The 19,915-nt window shown below is 38.5% G+C and overlaps 1 protein-coding gene across 1 annotated transcript; it reads left to right on the top strand.

Annotated features, from left to right (window-relative positions):
* Positions 1-1,112: 1,112 nt before the first annotated feature.
* smarcd1 (SWI/SNF related BAF chromatin remodeling complex subunit D1) lies at positions 1,113-19,438 on the top strand. Its single transcript, XM_042505144.2, has 13 exons — positions 1,113-1,346; positions 5,712-5,887; positions 7,342-7,384; positions 8,533-8,655; positions 9,260-9,382; positions 9,778-9,894; positions 10,809-10,910; positions 11,050-11,211; positions 12,623-12,720; positions 12,912-13,047; positions 13,962-14,084; positions 16,772-16,873; positions 17,943-19,438. Exons 1-13 carry the CDS (start codon positions 1,161-1,163, stop codon positions 17,994-17,996), a joined length of 1,545 nt encoding a protein of 514 aa, XP_042361078.1. The 5' UTR covers positions 1,113-1,160; the 3' UTR covers positions 17,997-19,438.
* The last annotated feature ends 477 nt before the right edge of the window (positions 19,439-19,915 follow it).

The raw sequence follows: 19,915 nt of genomic DNA, 5'->3' as shown, positions 1-19,915 counted from the left end.
AAAACTATAAAATAAAATATATTTTTTTCATACTGGCAGAAATCAGCATTTTGGCCAATTCTGATTTCATTATAAAGAAAATATCAGCTGATACCAATGATGTGCCGATATTATCGTGCATCCCTGTTAAGCAGTAATACAAAATTGATAAATATGTACAGATTACAAGAGACTGTATTTACAAGCTGAAAATTACAAATTAATCAATTAGGTGCCTTGAGTCTATGCAAAGTAGTCATTTTCAGATGTTTTATGTATTGCTTTATACAATTATTATTATTATTACTATTTAATTTTGCATTGTTGGATATAGCCTTCATTAATTCAGGTCAGTTTTGTGCAATGGGGTTTTTAAGGTGCAACAATTCTTTATCACTATTTTAACAGCAATAATTGGTGAAATAATTGAACTACAGCAATTCTCTGTGCAATTGTTCATATATGCAATATTCTTTCAACTGTTGAATGTAGGCTGTAATTAACATGCTACATATACTTTAGATATTGTATATATTGTTATTGTTCTTCTTACTCATGTATTTTTCTGTTGCACATTGTAGCATAACAGATATTTTATATTTCTAACCTACCTACTGGTTTTATAAAATGCATTGTAGGATAAGGCACAGAGTTTTTATATTTTACACACTTTACATGCTCATCACATTACAGATGTTTATAATTTAAAATATTCACATACTAGTGCTAATTATTTCTTATTATTACTGTATTTATACTTTTACACTCTTTAAACACTCAGCACATTATACACTTTTATCATTTTAAATAGTCGCATACGAGTGCAGATTCTTTCTTATTATTACTGTAGCTATTTATATTTGATATTTTTGCACACTTTGCATACTCAGCACATTATTCATACCTTTAAATATTTACATAATTGTGCTTCTTTTTTTTATTATTATTACTGAGTTTCTATTTTCTATTTTACATAATTTATGCTGGTACCTCTACTTTCTATAGTTATCTATGCTTGGCATCAGAGCGACTGTAACGAACCACATTTCCCCCCGGGATCAATAAAGTATTTCTGATTCTGCACCGCAATCATCCAGCAGGGGTCGCTCACCACCACCCTGCACTCTGTTCTCGCTCTCGCGGTAACTCCGTCTCCACCGGCGGCTACACTCAGAGAGGAGATGGCGGCCAGAGGGGGGTTTCAGTCGGCACCAACGGGAGGTGGTGGTGGAGCAATGGGACCTGGACCACCGGTACCGGGAGCAGGACCAGGCATGGTTCCCGGGACTCCGTCTGGAAGGATGGGACCATCGTCGGCCGCGCAGAACCACATGTACCGCTCCCCGATGCCCGGGCCTGGGTACCCGGTGAGATATCACTCCATCTTTGCTGCTGACGCGTTAGCCAGTCCGCTAGAACAAAGCCTCTTACCGCTGCTTTGTCAGAGGGGGCTAATGTTAAACACCGACACCGGTGCGGGCCACAGCTTACTGTAGCCGTCAGTCCGGCCGAAAATTTCCACCAGAAACGTTTTAACCGGGCTCTTTGAGCGACTATAGGAGTTTGTTTGTTGTTTGAATTCGCTAATCCTCCCGCCCGCTAACGTTTAGGTTAGCTAGTTAGTCACGGTAGCCAATTAGCTTAGCATGCTAACGTCGCTAGCTGTAAACTGTGTTTCCCTCAGTTTGCTTGCTATAATAACATTAGAATAGCTTTGCGTAGTTTATAAACAATGTGATAACGGATGCCTTAGTGTTTAACGTCGTAGTATTCAAAGTTCAAGTTTTCGTTGTATTATAAAGTTGGCTTTACAGTGCAATAATGTTGCCATGCCTGGTCAACTATTGAATGAATTGGTTGCACGAAGCTACAGTTTCTATCATTGCAGAGTCTCACGTGAAGCAGAAGAGGCTCAAAACAAGACCAAACTACACACTCTCTGTGTTCAGTGTGTTTGTTGCATACCAGCTGGTGTTTTCCACCCTGCAGAGGCAACATCAGTACTCAGTAAAGTCTCGGCTGGCTGTTGAAGGTGTAACACAAGATGATTGGACCCAGGTGGTTACTACACATTAATAAAGGAATTTATGCGGTGATGTTAAAACAAGCACATGAATTCAGTGTACATCCATTCATATCAGGAGTGTCAACTTTTCAAATGCACAGTATGGTGCTTTGTTGATAATATAGGGCTAACTTTAAGTTCATATAATATTGTAGCTCACCACTGATGATGTGACCAACAAGCACAATACAATTCAATTTTGTTATTTGTCCCATAGTGCAATTTGTTTTGAAGCAGTCACAATAATGCAGCATCGGTACCAGCACCATGTAGGATGATGCTGCAATATAGCAGACAAATACAATATGCATTGTTACTGTCGCCCTCTCATCAACATCATCATTACTACAAGTACAATATCTATTGTTACCGTCACAATGTTGCAGATCACGTGATATAGGAAAGGTCATTAATCTAAGGCTGTATTCAACAGTTATTTTTATTGAAATGAATTTGCTGGTTGTTTTATCAATTAACAGTTTGACCTGTAAAATGTAAGAAAATGGTGAAAAATGCTCATCACTTCACCCTAAAGCCGCAACTTATTACAATACATGAACACCTTCTCTACAAAAGAAACATCAGAGGCAACAAAATACCCTAACCAGAATAGCAAGGAAAAGTAAAAGCCAACAAAATTGACAACAGAAACAGGTAAACTCTACTTTGCTTAAGACATGTATTAAAGACAAAAGTCAACCAAACAGTTTCTCATATGGACATTTTAAATTGTTAAAACAACAATTATCTTTTTTTTTTTTTCCCCCCCCGGAAATGTACGGCCAAAATCAGTTCTTGTAATCATTTTTGGAAATAATGTGCAATAGTTGTTGAGCAAAGTGTTGGGGGTGTCCTCAGTGCATCCAAATATATCCATGTCCCTGTAAGGAAAGATAGTTTGTTTATTTATTCATTGAAAGCAAGTAGAAATATTGAATCTAACTAAATGTAACATTGGACAAACCCAAAATAAAACATAACAATATCTTTAATTTTGTGTACATCAGAAAATTGACACACTCAAGGCAGAGATACTCTACTTGCTTTGCCCGGCAGCCACGTTTGCAAAATGACAGAAGGCCAGGGTCAGTTAATAAATAAACTTAGTTATGATATAAATAATTAGATCAGACCTGTGTAGAAGGGTCTGGGGAATTAGCCCTCTGCACTTTTTCAAGCTCTGTTTAGATGCTTTTTACACTTGGCATGTTATTCACACAAGCACATTAAAAAATCCCAATGTGACTCAATTCATTTTCATAGAGAACTAGGAAATGGTTGGCAAGTTGAACCAGATTTGGCCTGCAGGCTGCAAGTTGAGTATTACTGCAGTCAGAGATAAAATAAATTGAATAATAAGACTTTTGAATAATGGACCCAATGCATAACTTCATAATAACCTGTGACTGACATAACATATGCGTCTGAGCTAATGCAGACTTTAGTACCTTCAACTTGCTTTTGCTTTTTGTCCCACAAGCAATCCAAAACTTGAAAATACTTAACTCTCACACAATACAACAATTGCAGAAAATCCTATTAGCCCAAGAAGATGGGAAAAGGGGATGTTTGGAATTTTATAATGAAAATAATTAAATTTCAGAATAGTTGATTAATTGTCTGTCAATCAACAAGTTGATTCTGCTTTATTTAAAACATATACGGTGACTGATTTGACTGGGGTGCACTTACAAACTAAGCAAATGTTTGTAAATGTGACATGAAAATGGTGGGGTTTTTTTCTCTCTTAATGTGCTTCAGCCTTATGCAGAACCATGGTCTTAACATCCCTGAGTGGTTACTGTTGTTATTGTCATACATGCTGCTAATTCCACAAGCAGATTGCTAGATTTGTCATTAGACCCTGACACATTAGTTTTGTTTTATTCTGATCTGTGACTAGTGCATTTTTTTTTACCAGTCCAGCACTATTTTATTGGATAATGGGTACATCTTGTGCTAATATGATGTGTCATGGAAAGGCACATTTGTATTTTAAATTCTGATAGAAAGTAACTTATCATATATCTGCAGCAAGTGAAGTGCTTGCTGCTTAGCTACTGGCAAACCTGAAATGTGGTTTAGTGAAAGGATGTAACATCCTTTTTTTTCTCCAGCGTCCTTGAGTGCTTTCCCTCACATAAGCAGCCTTTCACAACATAGTCGAAGAGGCTTCATACTCTGAATGCTGCAGAACTCCTGTTGTTCTCAGGTGAACCAAGGTTGTACTGCTGTATAGTGTAAAGAGCACTGAATGATCGACATGCGGACTCTTTCTGCCCACACTGTGTTGTGTGGAAAAGGCAGAGCGCATTCATCTGACTTGTATTGTTGACAAGTCAATGTCCGTCACTCTTCCTCCCCTCCACCCTCCACCATATGCTGAGCAGTGTTCTGCTTTCATCTCACTCATTTGTTGAGCAGACTGCAGGAGGGAAAGCTGCTATCAGTGATTTGTCAGTAATCTGTGTTTCTCACCTGGACTCATGCTGTCAAATACACGAAGCCGCCTGTTTGAGGTGTTAGCGCTCGGCTTGGTGAGTTGAAAGTGGAGTTTTGCTCTGTATTAAGTTGTTTGAGGGAGTTTGCATGTAAACTGTTGCTTACTCTTCTTAGTATGTGGATTTGATTCTTTTTTAAAAAGTAGTATTTTTAATCTTTTTAAACAGTACAGAGCTGCTGATGTTTGGTTTTATTGTACTTCCCTGTATTGTCGATAGCAAAATTTGTTTTTATTTGTTCAGATTTAATAGATTCTTATTAAGAGATGTTCTGCTGATGTTTTCCTGCTGAGGAAAAGATGACAGGATTGCAGACTTAAATCTGTTTTTATCTTAAAAAGGGTGAGGGGTTGCTGTTGACAATGACGGCAAACGTTCCCCTCTCTTAAATGTTTGTGTGTCTCTTTGTGTCATTGTGTCTCCCCTCTCTAAATTCTGAGGTTTTGGTGGATCCGTGAATGCAGCTTAGGCCAAGCTCTCCATGAGTTATTTTTCTCCTCAGCAACAGTTTGAGACTGGCTGTGGAGGGGGGGTTGAGCGGTCCATCCATTCAGAGCTGATCTGTGAGATTGATGGATGAGAGAAACTGCTGCAGCGAGTGAAGGCAAATTTGTAGACCGTTCTATTTTCACAAATAGAACATTAATTATATTTTAATAGTGGTAGGCCACCAAAAACAAATAAATGAACATGTGGGGAAACCCCTGTGTGCACAATGGCATCACTTAAATGTGCCAATCAACGGTACAAGGAAAAAAACAACAACCAAACAAACCAAATCTCAACTTCTCATTTCTGTACTTGTGAACTTGTGTTGGATATTGTCACTCTTAAGTCATGTTTAATGTGTGTTTTAGGGGTGTTTTTTAATCAGTCAAACTTTACAGCCCTTCACAGAAACAAAAACTATGAAATGTTTGTCAAGTACTTCTCAAAAAAATACTTAAAAGATCTGTCAATTATCACAATATTTTTCTGTAAATCTGCTTAAACTAAACCGAGAATAAAGAGGTAAACTCAAGTCTTGCAGTGTCTGCAAAATCTCAGTAAATCAAATAACTTCAGGGCTGTGAAGCAACTAGCGGAAACGAAAACTAACACCCAGAAAATCTTTATTCAAAAGTTTCATGAGGAAAATAAACATTTTCCCTTTATTTTCTATGCAGAGACCGGGCATGCCCCCATCCAGCCGCATGACCCCGCAGGGACCAGCCATGGGCCCCCCGGGATACGGCAGCAGCCCGGTGTCTCGCCCTGTCATGCCTGGCGTGATGGACCCATCTCGCAAGAGGCCCGCCCCCCAACAGATCCAGCAGGTTCAGCAGCAGAACCGCAACCAGCAGTAAGTCGTACACACTCATACAGAAGATCAATATTAAAAGCCAATGTTTAATTATGAACTTTGTTGTATTAACGGTAGGGATGAATATGGATAAGATTTTAGGGCACTACTACTTACCAATAATGCTTATTGATCTGGTACTTTTGGGGAACTTTACATTGCTTTATTTTCTATGTATGTAAGTATAGTGTATTTCTCCACAAGTATACGATGCTATTACGCTAGATATTTTGTAAGATCACTTGTGTTTCCACCTACCTGCCGAAAAGTAGTTGCACTTGTGGCGACAGCGTGTGTGGTGGAGCTGACCCCACCCCTCGAACAGGCTGCCAGGCTCCGACACACAGAGCTCTCCTCAGGAGTAAAAAGAGAAAATTAAACATAAATGAATGTCTTAATTTTATTGCAAATTAAAAACAAAGTTGGTGAGACAAAAACTGTAAAAGATAATGTTAATAAATAAGAAATCTGTTTTCTAAAATCGACAATACCTGTAGCAGAATTGTTAACCATCTGAGCTTTAACAATTCAGCACCGGGGCCAGTGAAATACCAGGTTTTGGTACTCATCCCTAATTAACAGTCATCTGTGGTGGAGATTTTGTCAGCCTGTAAAGAAGATTGTGTTTTGATTGTGTTTGGAGGTTTCCACAAGTTTGATATTCGAGCCCTGCAGCCGCCCTTCCCTTCAGACACGCCATACTCACAACCATCATCACTGCCTTCCAAGCAGTGTTTCCTAATTCTGACTTCCCTGTTCCAGGTTTTAAAGGGGGACATTTCTAAATGAGGAAAACATTTATTTAAAAAAAAAAATGATTTCATAAATATTAACGTAACATTAACCTCATTAAGTGTTTTTAAACTTACAAGGGAAGCTTCTGGAACAGCTGAAATTATTATTTGAAATGAGACAGACACAGAAATTTAATTGGCAGCTATTTTTTTTTAGGTATTTTTGTTTCAATCTTATTTTGAGCAAAACAGCTAAGCATCCTTGAATGTGAGGATTTGTTGTTTTTCTATGTTATATGTTTCTGTGCATTGAATTTTGGGTCTTTGCCCAGTCAAAACAAGCTAATTAAATGCATTATCTTAGATTTACAATTTACAGACTAAGCAATATATAGATTAATTCAGAAAATAATAATCAATAGTCGCATTACTGGTCTTTAAATAAAAATGTATGTAACAGGCTGACCAGCTTGTGTCAGGAGAAGGAGAGAGAACACAAGTTGATTAGTGAGAGAAACGTAAAACTGGCGCTGTAGATGGAGGCATATGGACAATAATTGAATTGAATCCTGCGATGACACTAACTGCCCCCATTGTTTCTGGACCTGTGGGATCCTGGTCCCACCGGTCCTCTTAGGTCTGGAACTGAGTTATTGTGTTTATGTTAATCTAGCGTTGCTCCACTCAGACTTATCTTGTTTCGATAATTTGTTTTTACAGCACAAAGAAGAAGAAGATGGCTGATAAAATTCTACCTCAGAGGGTGAGTGTTAGTCAAATTGCAGTCCACGGAGATAATTAATCCTGGCCTCGAGAGACAGATTTCCCCTGTCCGTTTTAATTTTAATTCAGGTGGCTCTAAACAAAGACTACAGCTTTTTAAGGACCCTGTTTAAAGTAGTGGAATTAAGAGTGCTCTGACTGTAAACACTGGTGATTACTTGACATTTTAGGCAGCCTTACTCTCGCCCAGTGTGCTGGTGTCTGTGGTGGATCACAAAAAAAACATTGGTGCACAGTAGTGTATTCATTTTAAGTTTGCCTGTCTAACCCTCAATCAGAGCCAGAGCAGGTGATCCCTGATATTCTTGTCACTACAACTTAATTAGTTATGTACAGCAAATGTTTGAAACAGAATTAAGTGGTTTAACCCTTTAAAACTTGAATCAACATCAGTTTTTGTGTGCTGCAATCAGACACCTTTCACAGTAATTTGACCTTTGAAATGTGAATGTGGAGGCTCGTGCACACCTTCAAAAAACGTTTGATAAGTGCGTAGGAAAGAATTGTCAATAGATGAGTTTAACAAATTGTTTTGTTCAACCTGATTTGGGTTTGTTGACCAAAATGTTGTTAATGTTATAGTGTATTTTGCAAATAATGGTACAGTGTGCAGGAATTCTGTCTTAATCTCACCTTTGAAATGTGAGCAAATTGGTTTGATTCCTTCAGAAACATGGAAAAAAAAGGCAATAAATATCCCGGCAAGAAATTAGTAAAAAGTGACAGGAAAAAACCCTCAAAATGGCTAAAAGACAAAAATGAAGAGACATGTTATGTTGTTTTTGTTATTATTTTAGTACTTTTCAGGTCATTTACTGTTTCATTAACTGTTTTTTTTTTTTTGTTATTCTACTTTTCTCTTTTTTGTGCTAATTCTCGGGTAGTTTTTGTAGACCTTTTTATCTTTTTTTTTCAATTTCAGGGTAAATTCTTGTTAGGCTGCTCATTGCCTTCTTTCAATTTTTTAAAAAAGAAATCAAGCCAATTTGCTCAAGTTACAAAGCGTTAAAATGCTGCCAAAATGCTACTTCATGGCGATGGAATTGTAAACTAATTGTGTGTTGCTCTGAGTGTGCTCCTCACAAAATGTTGCACAAGTGTTCATCAGTGTCTTTTCATGTGTCCCAGATCAGGGAACTGGTCCCGGAGTCTCAGGCTTATATGGATCTGCTCGCTTTTGAGAGGAAGCTGGATCAGACCATCATGCGCAAGAGGCTGGATATTCAGGAGGCCCTCAAGAGGCCCATTAAGGTACGGTTCAATTAAAGTTTTCACTCCAGGAATCCCTCAATCACTGCGGTTCAGACATGAAATTAATTTCAAAGCCATTCAGAACCCCGGGTGCCTCCATCCATCTCTATAACTTGACATTTAAAGGTAATGTCATTCAGTAACGGCTTGTAAAAATGTCTACAGCAGTGGGGTTCATTTGTTATTGGGGTTTTTTTTTTATCTTGCTGTTCAACCAAGAGGATTTTTAAAAGTAATGTATTAATGCTGCCATGTTTTAATTTTTATTGAAAATAAATGATTGTTGTCCGAAAGATGAATTATATTGGCACACTGAAGATGGACAACATGCCTGACAGATATTTATTTTATATCAGTTTAAAGCCGACAACACATTGATCTGATCTTAAATTGAGCTTCAAGCTGTCACAGCGAAGCTGTCTTATCTTTCCCTTGAGGAAAATTGACTTGATCGAATGAAACAGGACTTGACTCATGGGATTTTAAGGAGCAGTTGTGTTTGGAAGTTTGTCCGCCTGCACTGATTATCAGTGTAGACATCGAGTCAGCGTGGAGTGAATGAAAACACATCAATTTAAAACTTCTGTTGACTGATTGTTTCCAGCAAAAGAGAAAGCTTCGGATCTTTATATCGAACACCTTTAACCCTGCAAAGCCAGACGCTGAGGATGGAGAAGGCACAGTTGCATCATGGGAGCTACGTGTTGAGGGGCGTCTGCTGGAAGATGTAAGCTTTATGATTGAATATTGCTTTGATATTCTGAAATGTGAATGTTTTGTATGTGTATAGTATTTATTTGTCCCTTAAAATGTAAAGCGATAGTGTTGATTTTGAGTTGTATGAGGGACTTACCAGAATGCCCCCAGTTTGGAGAAGCAGACAGGAGTACTGACAGAGTAGCTGAGCGATGCACGGCTGAATAAGGGCAGTAGTGAAACATTTAAATGCCCATCAGTTTTAAGTGTCGAATATTTTCACCGCCTTTCCTTGCAGAGTAAAGACTATAAAAACAAAAGATCTTAACTATTAATCTTTAATGTTTTAACAGACACCAATTTAACACAGATATTTTAAAATTGCTTGCATCCATATTTCCAATAACCACAACATTGGCTTTGCAGACGGCTGTGTCCAAGTACGAAGCCACCAAACAGAAGCGCAAGTTCTCCTCTTTCTTCAAGTCTCTGGTGATTGAGTTGGACAAAGACCTGTATGGCCCAGATAATCACCTTGTGGAGGTAGGATAATTTATTTTATTTATCTGAATATGTACATCTGCCGATATTAACCCAGTTGTCCCCTCTCGGATTATATAATGTTTGTTCTTTTATAATGAAAAGAGGGGTGGCTGTATGCTTTAAATATCTCATAAAATTTACAGCCAACACCTATTGTTATTATCTCTTTATCTGCCGAAATTTCTCTTTATTAACTGATCAATTGTTCTGTGTTAATATCAGGGAAATGATTTTATTTCTTTTTGTTGTTATTGCTGGTATTTTAATTTCTCTGTGACATCTCCATCTTCCTTTTTATCTGTCACATATGGCAATAAAAATGCAAAAATTCTTCCTTCTGAGAAACTCAAACTCATATCAGATGTTTGGTGTTTTTACTTAAAAATGACTGAAATTATTAATTAAAATAGTTGCCAACTAATCCAATTAAATCCACTATTAATTTCAGCTGTAATAAAATTGGATTCTTTCCAAAGCATGTTTTATTTTTTGTGGCATTTCTGCTCTTCACTGTGGTTAATTTGTGCTTTGAATAGACTAATTTAAATAAGATCAGCTACTGTTATGTTGGGGAAAACGGTATGTTTATTAATTTGTTTGTATATATAATTCATAAATACTTGTGCCTCTCAACTGTGGACCTTACTGCCTCTGGGTATAAGAATAACAAGCTCCTTTTTTTGGGGGGGGGGATTAACCTTGAAAAACCTTGATTTTATAGAAGTTCACAGTTAACATTTATTTTTTCATTGTAATTTTTTTTGCTTTGCAGAGTTTTATTTACTGTTGATGTTTTCTTTATTGTTTCAGTTTTGCTATTGACTCACTTCAGGCTGCATGTTGGTATGAAAAGTGCTATATAAATAAAGTTGAGTTGACTTAAGTTGTTTAAAATGTCCTTTATGTCATTTTAGTGGCACAGGACTGCCACCACCCAGGAGACTGATGGTTTCCAGGTGAAGAGGCCCGGGGATGTGGGTGTTCGCTGCACCGTCCTGCTCATGCTTGACTACCAGGTAAATTAATTCTCAGAGGGTTACCTGCCAACATTTACCCTCACTTTACCTTCAAACATTTGTTCAGCTACTGTACAGTTTAATATAAAGCTAAAATCAAATCTAATAGCAGATTCACCTTCCTTTATTCCCCCAACAGCCCCCTCAGTTCAAATTGGACCCCCGGCTGGCTCGTATGCTGGGTATTCACACCCAGACCAGACCTGTCATCATTCAGGCCCTGTGGCAGTACGTCAAGACCCACAAACTCCAAGACCCCCATGAGCGGGAGTTCATCAACTGTGACAAATACCTGCAGCAGGTCAGTGATGTCCTTTTTTAGCATAACATGGCGTAAAATTTTATTAAGTGCTTCATTTTGTTGTATTAAAATACATCAAAAGAGGCCTCTCTGCCCTTAAAGCCTGATGGATACAAGCTGTAGCCGCTGCATGAAGCTGAAATTATTGACGGTCACAGTCCTGCTGGTTAATTCCTGCTCTTGATGTTGTACAGTCCGACTCTCTACTCGTCCCTCTGTCCTTGTATGGAAACTCTCACTCTGTCTGGGTCGCTGACTGGCCTCTCAAGTGCATTTCTTTGTGCTGCGCCAAAATAAACAGAGGATTGTGGAGCGTTAACTGTGAATTCCTACAAAGTTAGCGTATGAAATAAATTTACTGTTAACTTACAGTTTCTGATAAACAAATCATTGATTTATGATGGTAAAGATGAAACGGAGCTATACAGTTAAAAGATGAGTTCTGCTATATAACTACATTTCCACACACTTTCAGTAAAAACAGATTGTGATAGAGAGACGACACACCCTAAAAAGAACAGAGTGGATTATGGCAAATGTAATCTGTTAAAGCTTTGTCCTTGTCCCTATTCATATAAACGTTAAATAAATTAAATAATTTAACGTAAGTTAAAATGTTATTCATTTAACGAATAAATGTTTATCTCCACCAGACATGAGCCTGTGTGTGTGTGTGTGTGTGTGTGTGTGTGTGTGTGTGTGTGTGTGTGTGTGTGTGTGTGTGTGTGTGTGTGTGTGTGTGTGTGTGCGTGCGCGTGCGTGCGTGCGTGCGTGCGTGAGTGAGTGAGTATCTGTCTGCAGGCAGCTAATCTCAGCTGCTGCTACCAATCAGCCTAATATTTGGTGTGTCATGATTGTATGCTCAATGATCTGCTTTATTGAATGTTTTATACCATCATAAAGGGGCTGCAAGTCATCCGTATAATCATGTAGCAAAAGGCATTTCTTAAAACTGTCTTGACTAGAACCGAGAAGCCTCACCGTCAGTTACTGGACACATTTTTGCATCTGTCTCAGCTCAAATACTCACATCTGTAGAAAGGTTTTGTCAAATTTTTAACTGGAGCATCTGCAGATTAATTCAATACCTGACACATTATGAGTCGCTAAAGTTAGGCACAATACAAGATTGATAAGTCCTTGTTTTTCTTATCTTCACCACCATCTTGTAAGAAGTCGGGAGGGACAGTGTGGTCACATTAAGCCCCAGCGGCTTAAACACGGCGGCAATCTGAAATCTGAACTCTTCCTTGTTAATGTAGAATATATTGCCTTTCTGGTTCTAAAACTGTCTCAACAATCATCTGGTCTACATCTGGTTGATTCTTTTGTCCAGGTAGCCTTTTAGAGTTCTAAAAGTTTGAACATTTAGCTCAAAGTTAGACAATATTGTGTTTCACTTTTTTTGCAGATCTTTGAGACTCAGCGAATGAAGTTCTCTGAGATCCCGCAGCGCTTGCATGCACTCCTGATGCCCCCAGAACCAATCATCATCAACCATGTGATCAGGTAACTTTATTATAGTGATGTGTGAGGGCTTCTTCTTGATTTATGCTCAATAATAAATCCTCAATTAGATTTGGAGTGATGGAAATATTACCCACACACTGTTTTAATCCTGTCTTGTGGATTAATTTCATCACCGGCTGCTTTGATGTCGTATCCACATACTGACTAAAACTAAATATATTCTTTCATAGTGTGGACCCTAATGACCAAAAGAAGACAGCTTGCTATGACATTGACGTGGAGGTGGACGACACACTGAAGACCCAGATGAACTCGTTCCTACTTTCCACCGCCAGTCAGCAGGAAATAGCTGGACTGGACAACAAGGTACAGACTGCAGCCAAACGGCCTCAGAGCTTTAAAAAGACACATCCCCTCCCCTCTGTGATGAAAGGGAGTTGTGTTTCCTGTTTCCTGCTGTATTTCTGTGCCTTTTTTTGTGGTATCTATTAAATTACTAAATTCCTGCGGACTGTACCGCTCCAAATGTCACACATTTTTTGGGTGATGTAGTTTGAAATAGCTTAATTCTTTGTGACAACCTCCATCTGCTGTAGCTGTGTGAATGCCATTTTAAGCACTTTAAAGTCAATGTGAATGGACAGTTTTTTTTATTGAACTCCTGTTCCACTGAGCCACAACATAATTTTTCCCCTGAGCCTGCTGAGGGCAATTTCACACATATCTGCTCTCTCATATTGTTGCCTGTAAATTACCTTCCGCCTTCTTTTCTATCCAGTTTTGAGAGCAGTCAGGTCTTTTTGACCTCCTGCGTGCAGCCATTACCTTGGCTGGGGTGGCTGTAATCACATTGATAAGACGCAGAGACATTCCTCTGAAAGACGTCCTCCTGTGTAGTCTTTGTTCTGAGACAAGCGGATATTGTAAATAGAGCTTGTTTATAGTTTTTGTTTTGGGTTCGGTGTCGATCACTGATATACACCCAGTTCCTGCCGGCTTGATATCAGAAACAGCTTGTCGTAAAGCCCTTCTTAGTGTTCTCTGCATTTATTATAGTGTCTTCTGAAATAAAACATCATTATGAGCCAGTGCTCTGGTTTAAAGCAGCTTTGGAAATGCTGATCTGAGGAATACTTGATGTAAAATGGTTTTTGAGGAAACACCTCTTCCCTCTTTTTTTCTGTATCAGTGATTTTCCATTTAATGAATCATTTAATAAATATCTTGGTAAGTACTTTAAACTGATGACCCCTGTCTTTATACTGTTTAATTCTTCTTAGATCCATGAAACCATTGAGACCATTAACCAGCTGAAGACCCAGAGAGAGTTCATGTTGAGTTTTGCCAGAGATCCTCAGGGCTTTATCAACGACTGGCTGCAGTCCCAGTGCAGAGACCTCAAGGTGAGTCCGTCGGCCAAGACTGACTCTTCTAGTAACACCTTTATCTGTGGCCTGGTATCACTATCGATACCATGTCAGTGTTAATGTTCAATGTTAATTTTGTGTGTCAGAAATAGGGCTGCACCCAAATCAGAATAATGTAATTTGAATATATTTTAGTCTGAAAGATGTTTTGCAGGACATTCAGGATGACATTGACGTTCATGTGATATTGTAAACAAGCCAAGTTGGTCCTCCCGAGCTAATTTATGCTAACTATGGTAATGTCGGATCTGCAATATGGGACGTTTTTTGCTGACACCAGATATCAAACAAAAGCCAGAGACTATGTCTTATTAAGTTTCTGTGAGCTGTAAATTCCCCTGTTCTAAGCAGAAGACAATGTCAAAGTTACCACTTTCATGGAAGATCTGGAAAAGCCGTAGAATTTTACAGTCATGTTTTCCCAGCCTGGAAAAATAATGGAAATACTGTACTCAATTTAGTTTCTGAAGTTGTCGACATAACCTAGTTCAAATGAAATTACAATTATGTGCAATTAAGGCAATATAAGAAAAATATGGGTTCTTTAAAAATCATGTTCTGAAATTTTGTCTGAGCAAAGCCTTTTTTCCTCATGGAAGCTGCTTCCGTTTCACTCAGACTCACCCGAGTCTGCCTGTACAGGAGAGCAGCTTCAAAGCAAAGAGTGCTCACTCTGCGGCTAAATCTGGGGCCGATAGTCCCTAGAAGTACAAAAGAAAATAAAAATACAACTACTGGACTTGGAAGAATCTCAGCCGACTGAGGGGTCACTGACTGAAGATTTGAATATTTAGTTTTCAGGTTTTTCAGGTTTTCAGAAATCTACTTGCCCAAAATGAATTTTTACTTGGCCCCATACAAAGTGTTTCATATTATTTGTGGTTATTAAATAACAACAAAGACTGAAGTTAATCATCTTAAGTTGAAGAGAAAGAAACTCCAAACATAGTTTGAGATCTGCCCACATCCTCCGATACTATACTACCAAACTAAACTCCTGTTTCTGCATAATTGAAACACTCTCTTGCACTTAAGCTCATAAACTTTGTCTTTACCCGCTACCATTTTCTCACAAATGCCAGTACTGCGCATATGCAACTCAACAGCGATGACAAGGAAATGACATGCCTCAATCCTTAGCTGCTTCCATCATCAGCTCGGAAAAAAACAATGTGTTTCGTTCTTTTTGTTTTTTTTGTTCTTTTTGTTTTTTCTTATCAGGCATGTGAGCTGCTGCATTTAGCTTTTTTAGATTTTTCTTGCCTCGGGAAGTCTGTATTGTTGAGCCCTGCAGGTTGCTTCTGTTTGAAAATACAAAAATCCACTTTACAGCACTTTACAGCATAACACAGCTTTTATTAAATTAAATTAAATTTAAGGGATTGATATGTAGTGTGGTGCCAGTTATTCAGAATAGTAAGTTCACTTCTATTTTGCGTAAATGTTCAGCAGTTATTCAGCGAGAAATCCAACATGGATAAGAATTAGACATGTCAGTTTGTCCAAAAGGCCGTAGCCTCAGTGGATCAAAATGCAACACAGTCAAAAGATGTGTAGTATTTTGAGTAGTTGTTCTCAACTAGAAACTTATTACTTATTCTAACTGTAATTGCTCCACCTACCTGCTAAATATCGTTATTCTGTTTCTCCATAGTGTTGTTTTATTGTTATTTCTGTGTGTTTGCATGATATCATCTGGATTTAAGATGTTATAATGCTCTACAGATTTGTGAAGCCCATTGAGGCAATTGTGTGATTTGGGTTATTTCAACTGACAACCTGTAAAACCCATTTGAACAAAGGCACTGCAGCAACTACAAGCACACTCTGTGGGTGTTAGAAAAACGCTAACAGAGGCAGAATCAGGCTGGGTCGTTTTGGGAAAGTGCATACAAGAAGAAGAAGGTCTGCAGTACTAAAAATCAGAGACATAATAAATAACTGAGTACGTTAGAAGAACACACTCTCTTTTAAACTATCCATAGCCTCTTGACATCTCATTAACCACTACTGTCAGATATCAAATGTCAAGGATCAGAAAAAAAGAACATCAAAACAACAATTATGAACATACCCGCTGGTATTTCTGTGCCTGGTTTAATGTCAAATTCAGTGAATTCTTTGAGGTCATGTTTGAGGTAATAATATTTGGTCTTATGGAGGTTTGCTTAGATGCAGTGACTTGAGTTTTTAATTCAAGGTTCAGCTGTGGGGAGAGAGGAATTTGTTACATACAGACTTCTTGCTCTCTGTCAAAACACAGGGCTCATGCTGTCCATTCAGGTGTAACTCAGGAGGGCAGAGTCAAAAACCGAGCGATACATTTAATAACACATCTGGATGCACGCTCGCATCTCCTCTGTCCGCTGAGAGAGACTGTTAAACCGCTGACCAGCTGTTCCCACCTGCTGTGTTTGTTCAGCCGAATCTCTGTTAAATTGAGTAAATTCAGTTCAAAGCTCACCAGCTGCTTTTTACGGCAGAAACAGCCGCCCTTATCAAAGAGAAAAAAGACGTTATTGTGAGGATTTTTTTGTCATAGCTGCGGTCAGTGTGTTTGATAGATGTTATTTATCCTCACAGGATCCTGAGTTCTTTCATTTGTCATCTACGGGACCAGTCAAGATGGAGTTATTTGTCAATGTGTCTTTATCTGTTGGCAGACTATGACTGATGTGGTAGGAAACCCAGAAGAAGAGCGGAGAGCAGAGTTTTACTACCAGCCGTGGGCTCAGGAGGCGGTCTGTCGCTACTTCTACTCCAAGGTAACCCAGCTTATTTCTGCTTTTTTATTTTGTCTTTCACAATTTCTGATTTTGCACAATTTTGCACAGATATTGATGTTCCCCAGAGGATGAATCCTGTTGACTTTATTAAACCCTGACTTTTCTTCTAGCATCACAAAGAGGTTGACATTTGTAATTTGAATAAAATATCTTGCCAACGATTGGATTGATGCCACGAAATTTGGTTTGGAAGTTGATAGATGAATTGTAATGAGCGTGTTGATCAGCTGTAGCCTGACATTGCCAGACCAAATCACAAATGCGAACTTCTCTGTTCATTTTCAGTGTTCAAAGGGCGTTATCAACGGCTGCATATTAAAAAGCCTCTAAGACGCAATTGGATAGACCTGCAACTAATAACAGCATTGAAAAGTGATGTAAAGCTGAGCAATGGACAAATGTAAACAGACTACAGCGTGCAGAGATGAGCTGTGATCGTGTAGCATCAGTATGTTTGTGAATAAGTGTTGCCGTTTTTGCCACCAGAATTTGAAAATGGTACTTCAACAGAAAGTTGCACATCAGCTGCAGCCATCTTGGCTTCATCAACAGCGCTCCTCATTACTAAGCTAGTTTATGCTCGCAGTAGTGTCCCTGGCATGTGGGTGACATCATCATATATTTTGGGAAGGCTCCGCGAGTTGTCTGTCATTCTCTGAAACATGAATTCATGATGCTGCTAGTGAAAGCACTAAAGAGAACAACATTGAAAACAAAAACAAAGAAGGAGGAGTTCAGCACTGAGACTTGACAGTGTAATTGTTTGGAGGGTGAAATGATGGACCTCCATTTCTCATGATTCTGCATTTGGAAGCTGCGTCACCAGCATAGCTACATAGTTTCTGACGCCTACGTCATTCACACAGCCAGAAAGGTTGGTGATGTCTGGACACAAATCTGATCTGATCACTTGCTAAAGACAGTGTGTACTGTCTCTCTTCTGTCTGATTCCAGTGTAGCCTTAGTCATGTTGTTTTTATCATGGCCTCTGTTGAGCTTTTGTCTGTGCATTGTCTTCAGATGATTAAATCTTCTCGATGTCTTTCAGGTCCAGCAGAGGCGACAGGAGCTGGAGCAGGCGCTCGGCATCAGGAACACCTAAAGAAATGAATCCACAAGCGGCAGATGAGATGACGTGCTGTCAGACAAGAGTGATGTGTGAGCATGTGTGGGATGTTCCAAATGAATTCCCCCGGAGTTTTCTGACAAACTTAGAGACATAGATACTAGGTGGCTTTACTGTTATATAGGATGTCCTTATTTTTGTTTCATCTTCACCCTGCAACTCAGCTACTGCTGCAGTTTGTTTGCTACTTCCACTTTTTTTTTTGTATGATTTGTTTTTCTTCTCACACCAGAGCAATGTATTTTCACTTGCATGTGTAAGCCTTACCTGGAAGCATTCCTTTCATTTTGATATATTGTGCCCGCACAAAAGTACAGATTGTACACAAATGAAAAGCAAGAGGGTGACTTTTAATGTATTTTGTCCCTGAATCTAAAAATATCTTAAATCAGCAGGAATGTGTTGATTCTGCCTTGGCTCTTTGTTCCCCTTTTGGAAAGTAAATTTACATTTTACACTCCCGATACGGCCCCTGGATGCTTACAGTTAGATATTGATTGTGTTTGTAATCAATCAGGCGACTTTGCTGCACATTGGCTGTTCATATTCACTTTGTCTTAAGCTCATTGTTATTCCGACCATCGTCATGGTGTACGAGAGACGTTTAGAGATTAATCATGGCAGAATATACATCTTTTTGTTAAGGGTGCCATTAAGTATGAAGTTTTCCTTTTCTTTTTTGTGTTATTATCAATGATCCTTGTTTAAAAGTATGTATTATATCAGTACTTGTCTTGTTAGCTAGTACAGATTATCAAGGAAGTAGCTTGTATGAGTACCTCTAGTCTATATAGTTTTGTAAATACTGAGCAGAAAAAAACTGAAGATGGACGTGAAGTAAAACTGTATCTTATCCTGGCAGATGTTTTTCTTAACTCTTTGTCTACGCTCAGATAGTTGAACCAGTATTTATATTATTAATAAGCCCTCGCTGTTGGAGCACAGTGATTAAGCTCTCCTCAACATAAATACGGCAGTCAAGTTTGACGAATCGCTGCTCTGGGGGATAAAATGTACACGGCATTCATGTCGCCTGCAAGCTAGGGAAAAGTTAAATATCTGCTTTTAGTTTTGTGTATTTTTAATCATGTGCAGAGAAGCCATAAACACTTGAAGAAGTCGCAGCTTCTTCATACACTGGCTGAAGACCCTGTTTAATGGTTGTTTTTCCTGTTGAAAGTAAAGATGAGTGTCCTGGCTGAAACTTTAACGTGTGTGCATTTAATTAACGAATTCCAAGAATACACTAATGTGGGTTTGGGGCAGGTACATGATTTAAAACAAGCGGTGGGAACCTCTGGGGTGTAAAACAATACTGGGGTACTGTAGTAGTATTTGAATCTGCAGACTTTTTCATGGACCAAACCTATTTTTCTGTATGTTCTTATTATGTTATAATAAAGGAAATGTAAAATGTTCCTGTGTCTGCTGGTGATTTATTTGACTTCTGCATAATGAAAAAATACTTAAGTATTCCCGAATGGATTATAATTGGACTGCAATTTATCTTCAGTATTGATTTATCTGGCAATTAGTTTCTAAATTAAGCCATTTTTCATTTTATTTTAAATGTCAAAAATCGTTTAAAATGCCTATGAAGCCCTTCAGACTGCAGTAAGTCCAAAACCCAATTAACTTCTTAAATTTACTCATCAAGACAAAGAAGCCAACAAAAAGGTGGTTCTCCCACCAAAGTGGTGGGAGAACAGTTAAAATCAAAACTTTTTCCTCTTACCTGTAATGCTGTTTTTACATCTAGATTGTTTTGGGAGTTGCGGAGTGTTAAAGATATCGGCCGTAGAGATGTCTACCTTCTCTTGAATATAAACTAATTAAAGTAGATGACAGTCCGTAGTGCTTAAGGTGCCAAAAAACAATGCACATTTAAAAAACTC

This window comes from Plectropomus leopardus, chromosome 2 (genome assembly GCF_026936395.1).
Source record: "Plectropomus leopardus strain MGB_pleo_1.0 chromosome 2, ASM2693639v1, whole genome shotgun sequence".
NCBI classification, from domain to species: Eukaryota; Metazoa; Chordata; class Actinopteri; order Perciformes; family Serranidae; genus Plectropomus; species Plectropomus leopardus.
This window is presented reverse-complemented; position numbering and strand designations above follow the sequence as displayed.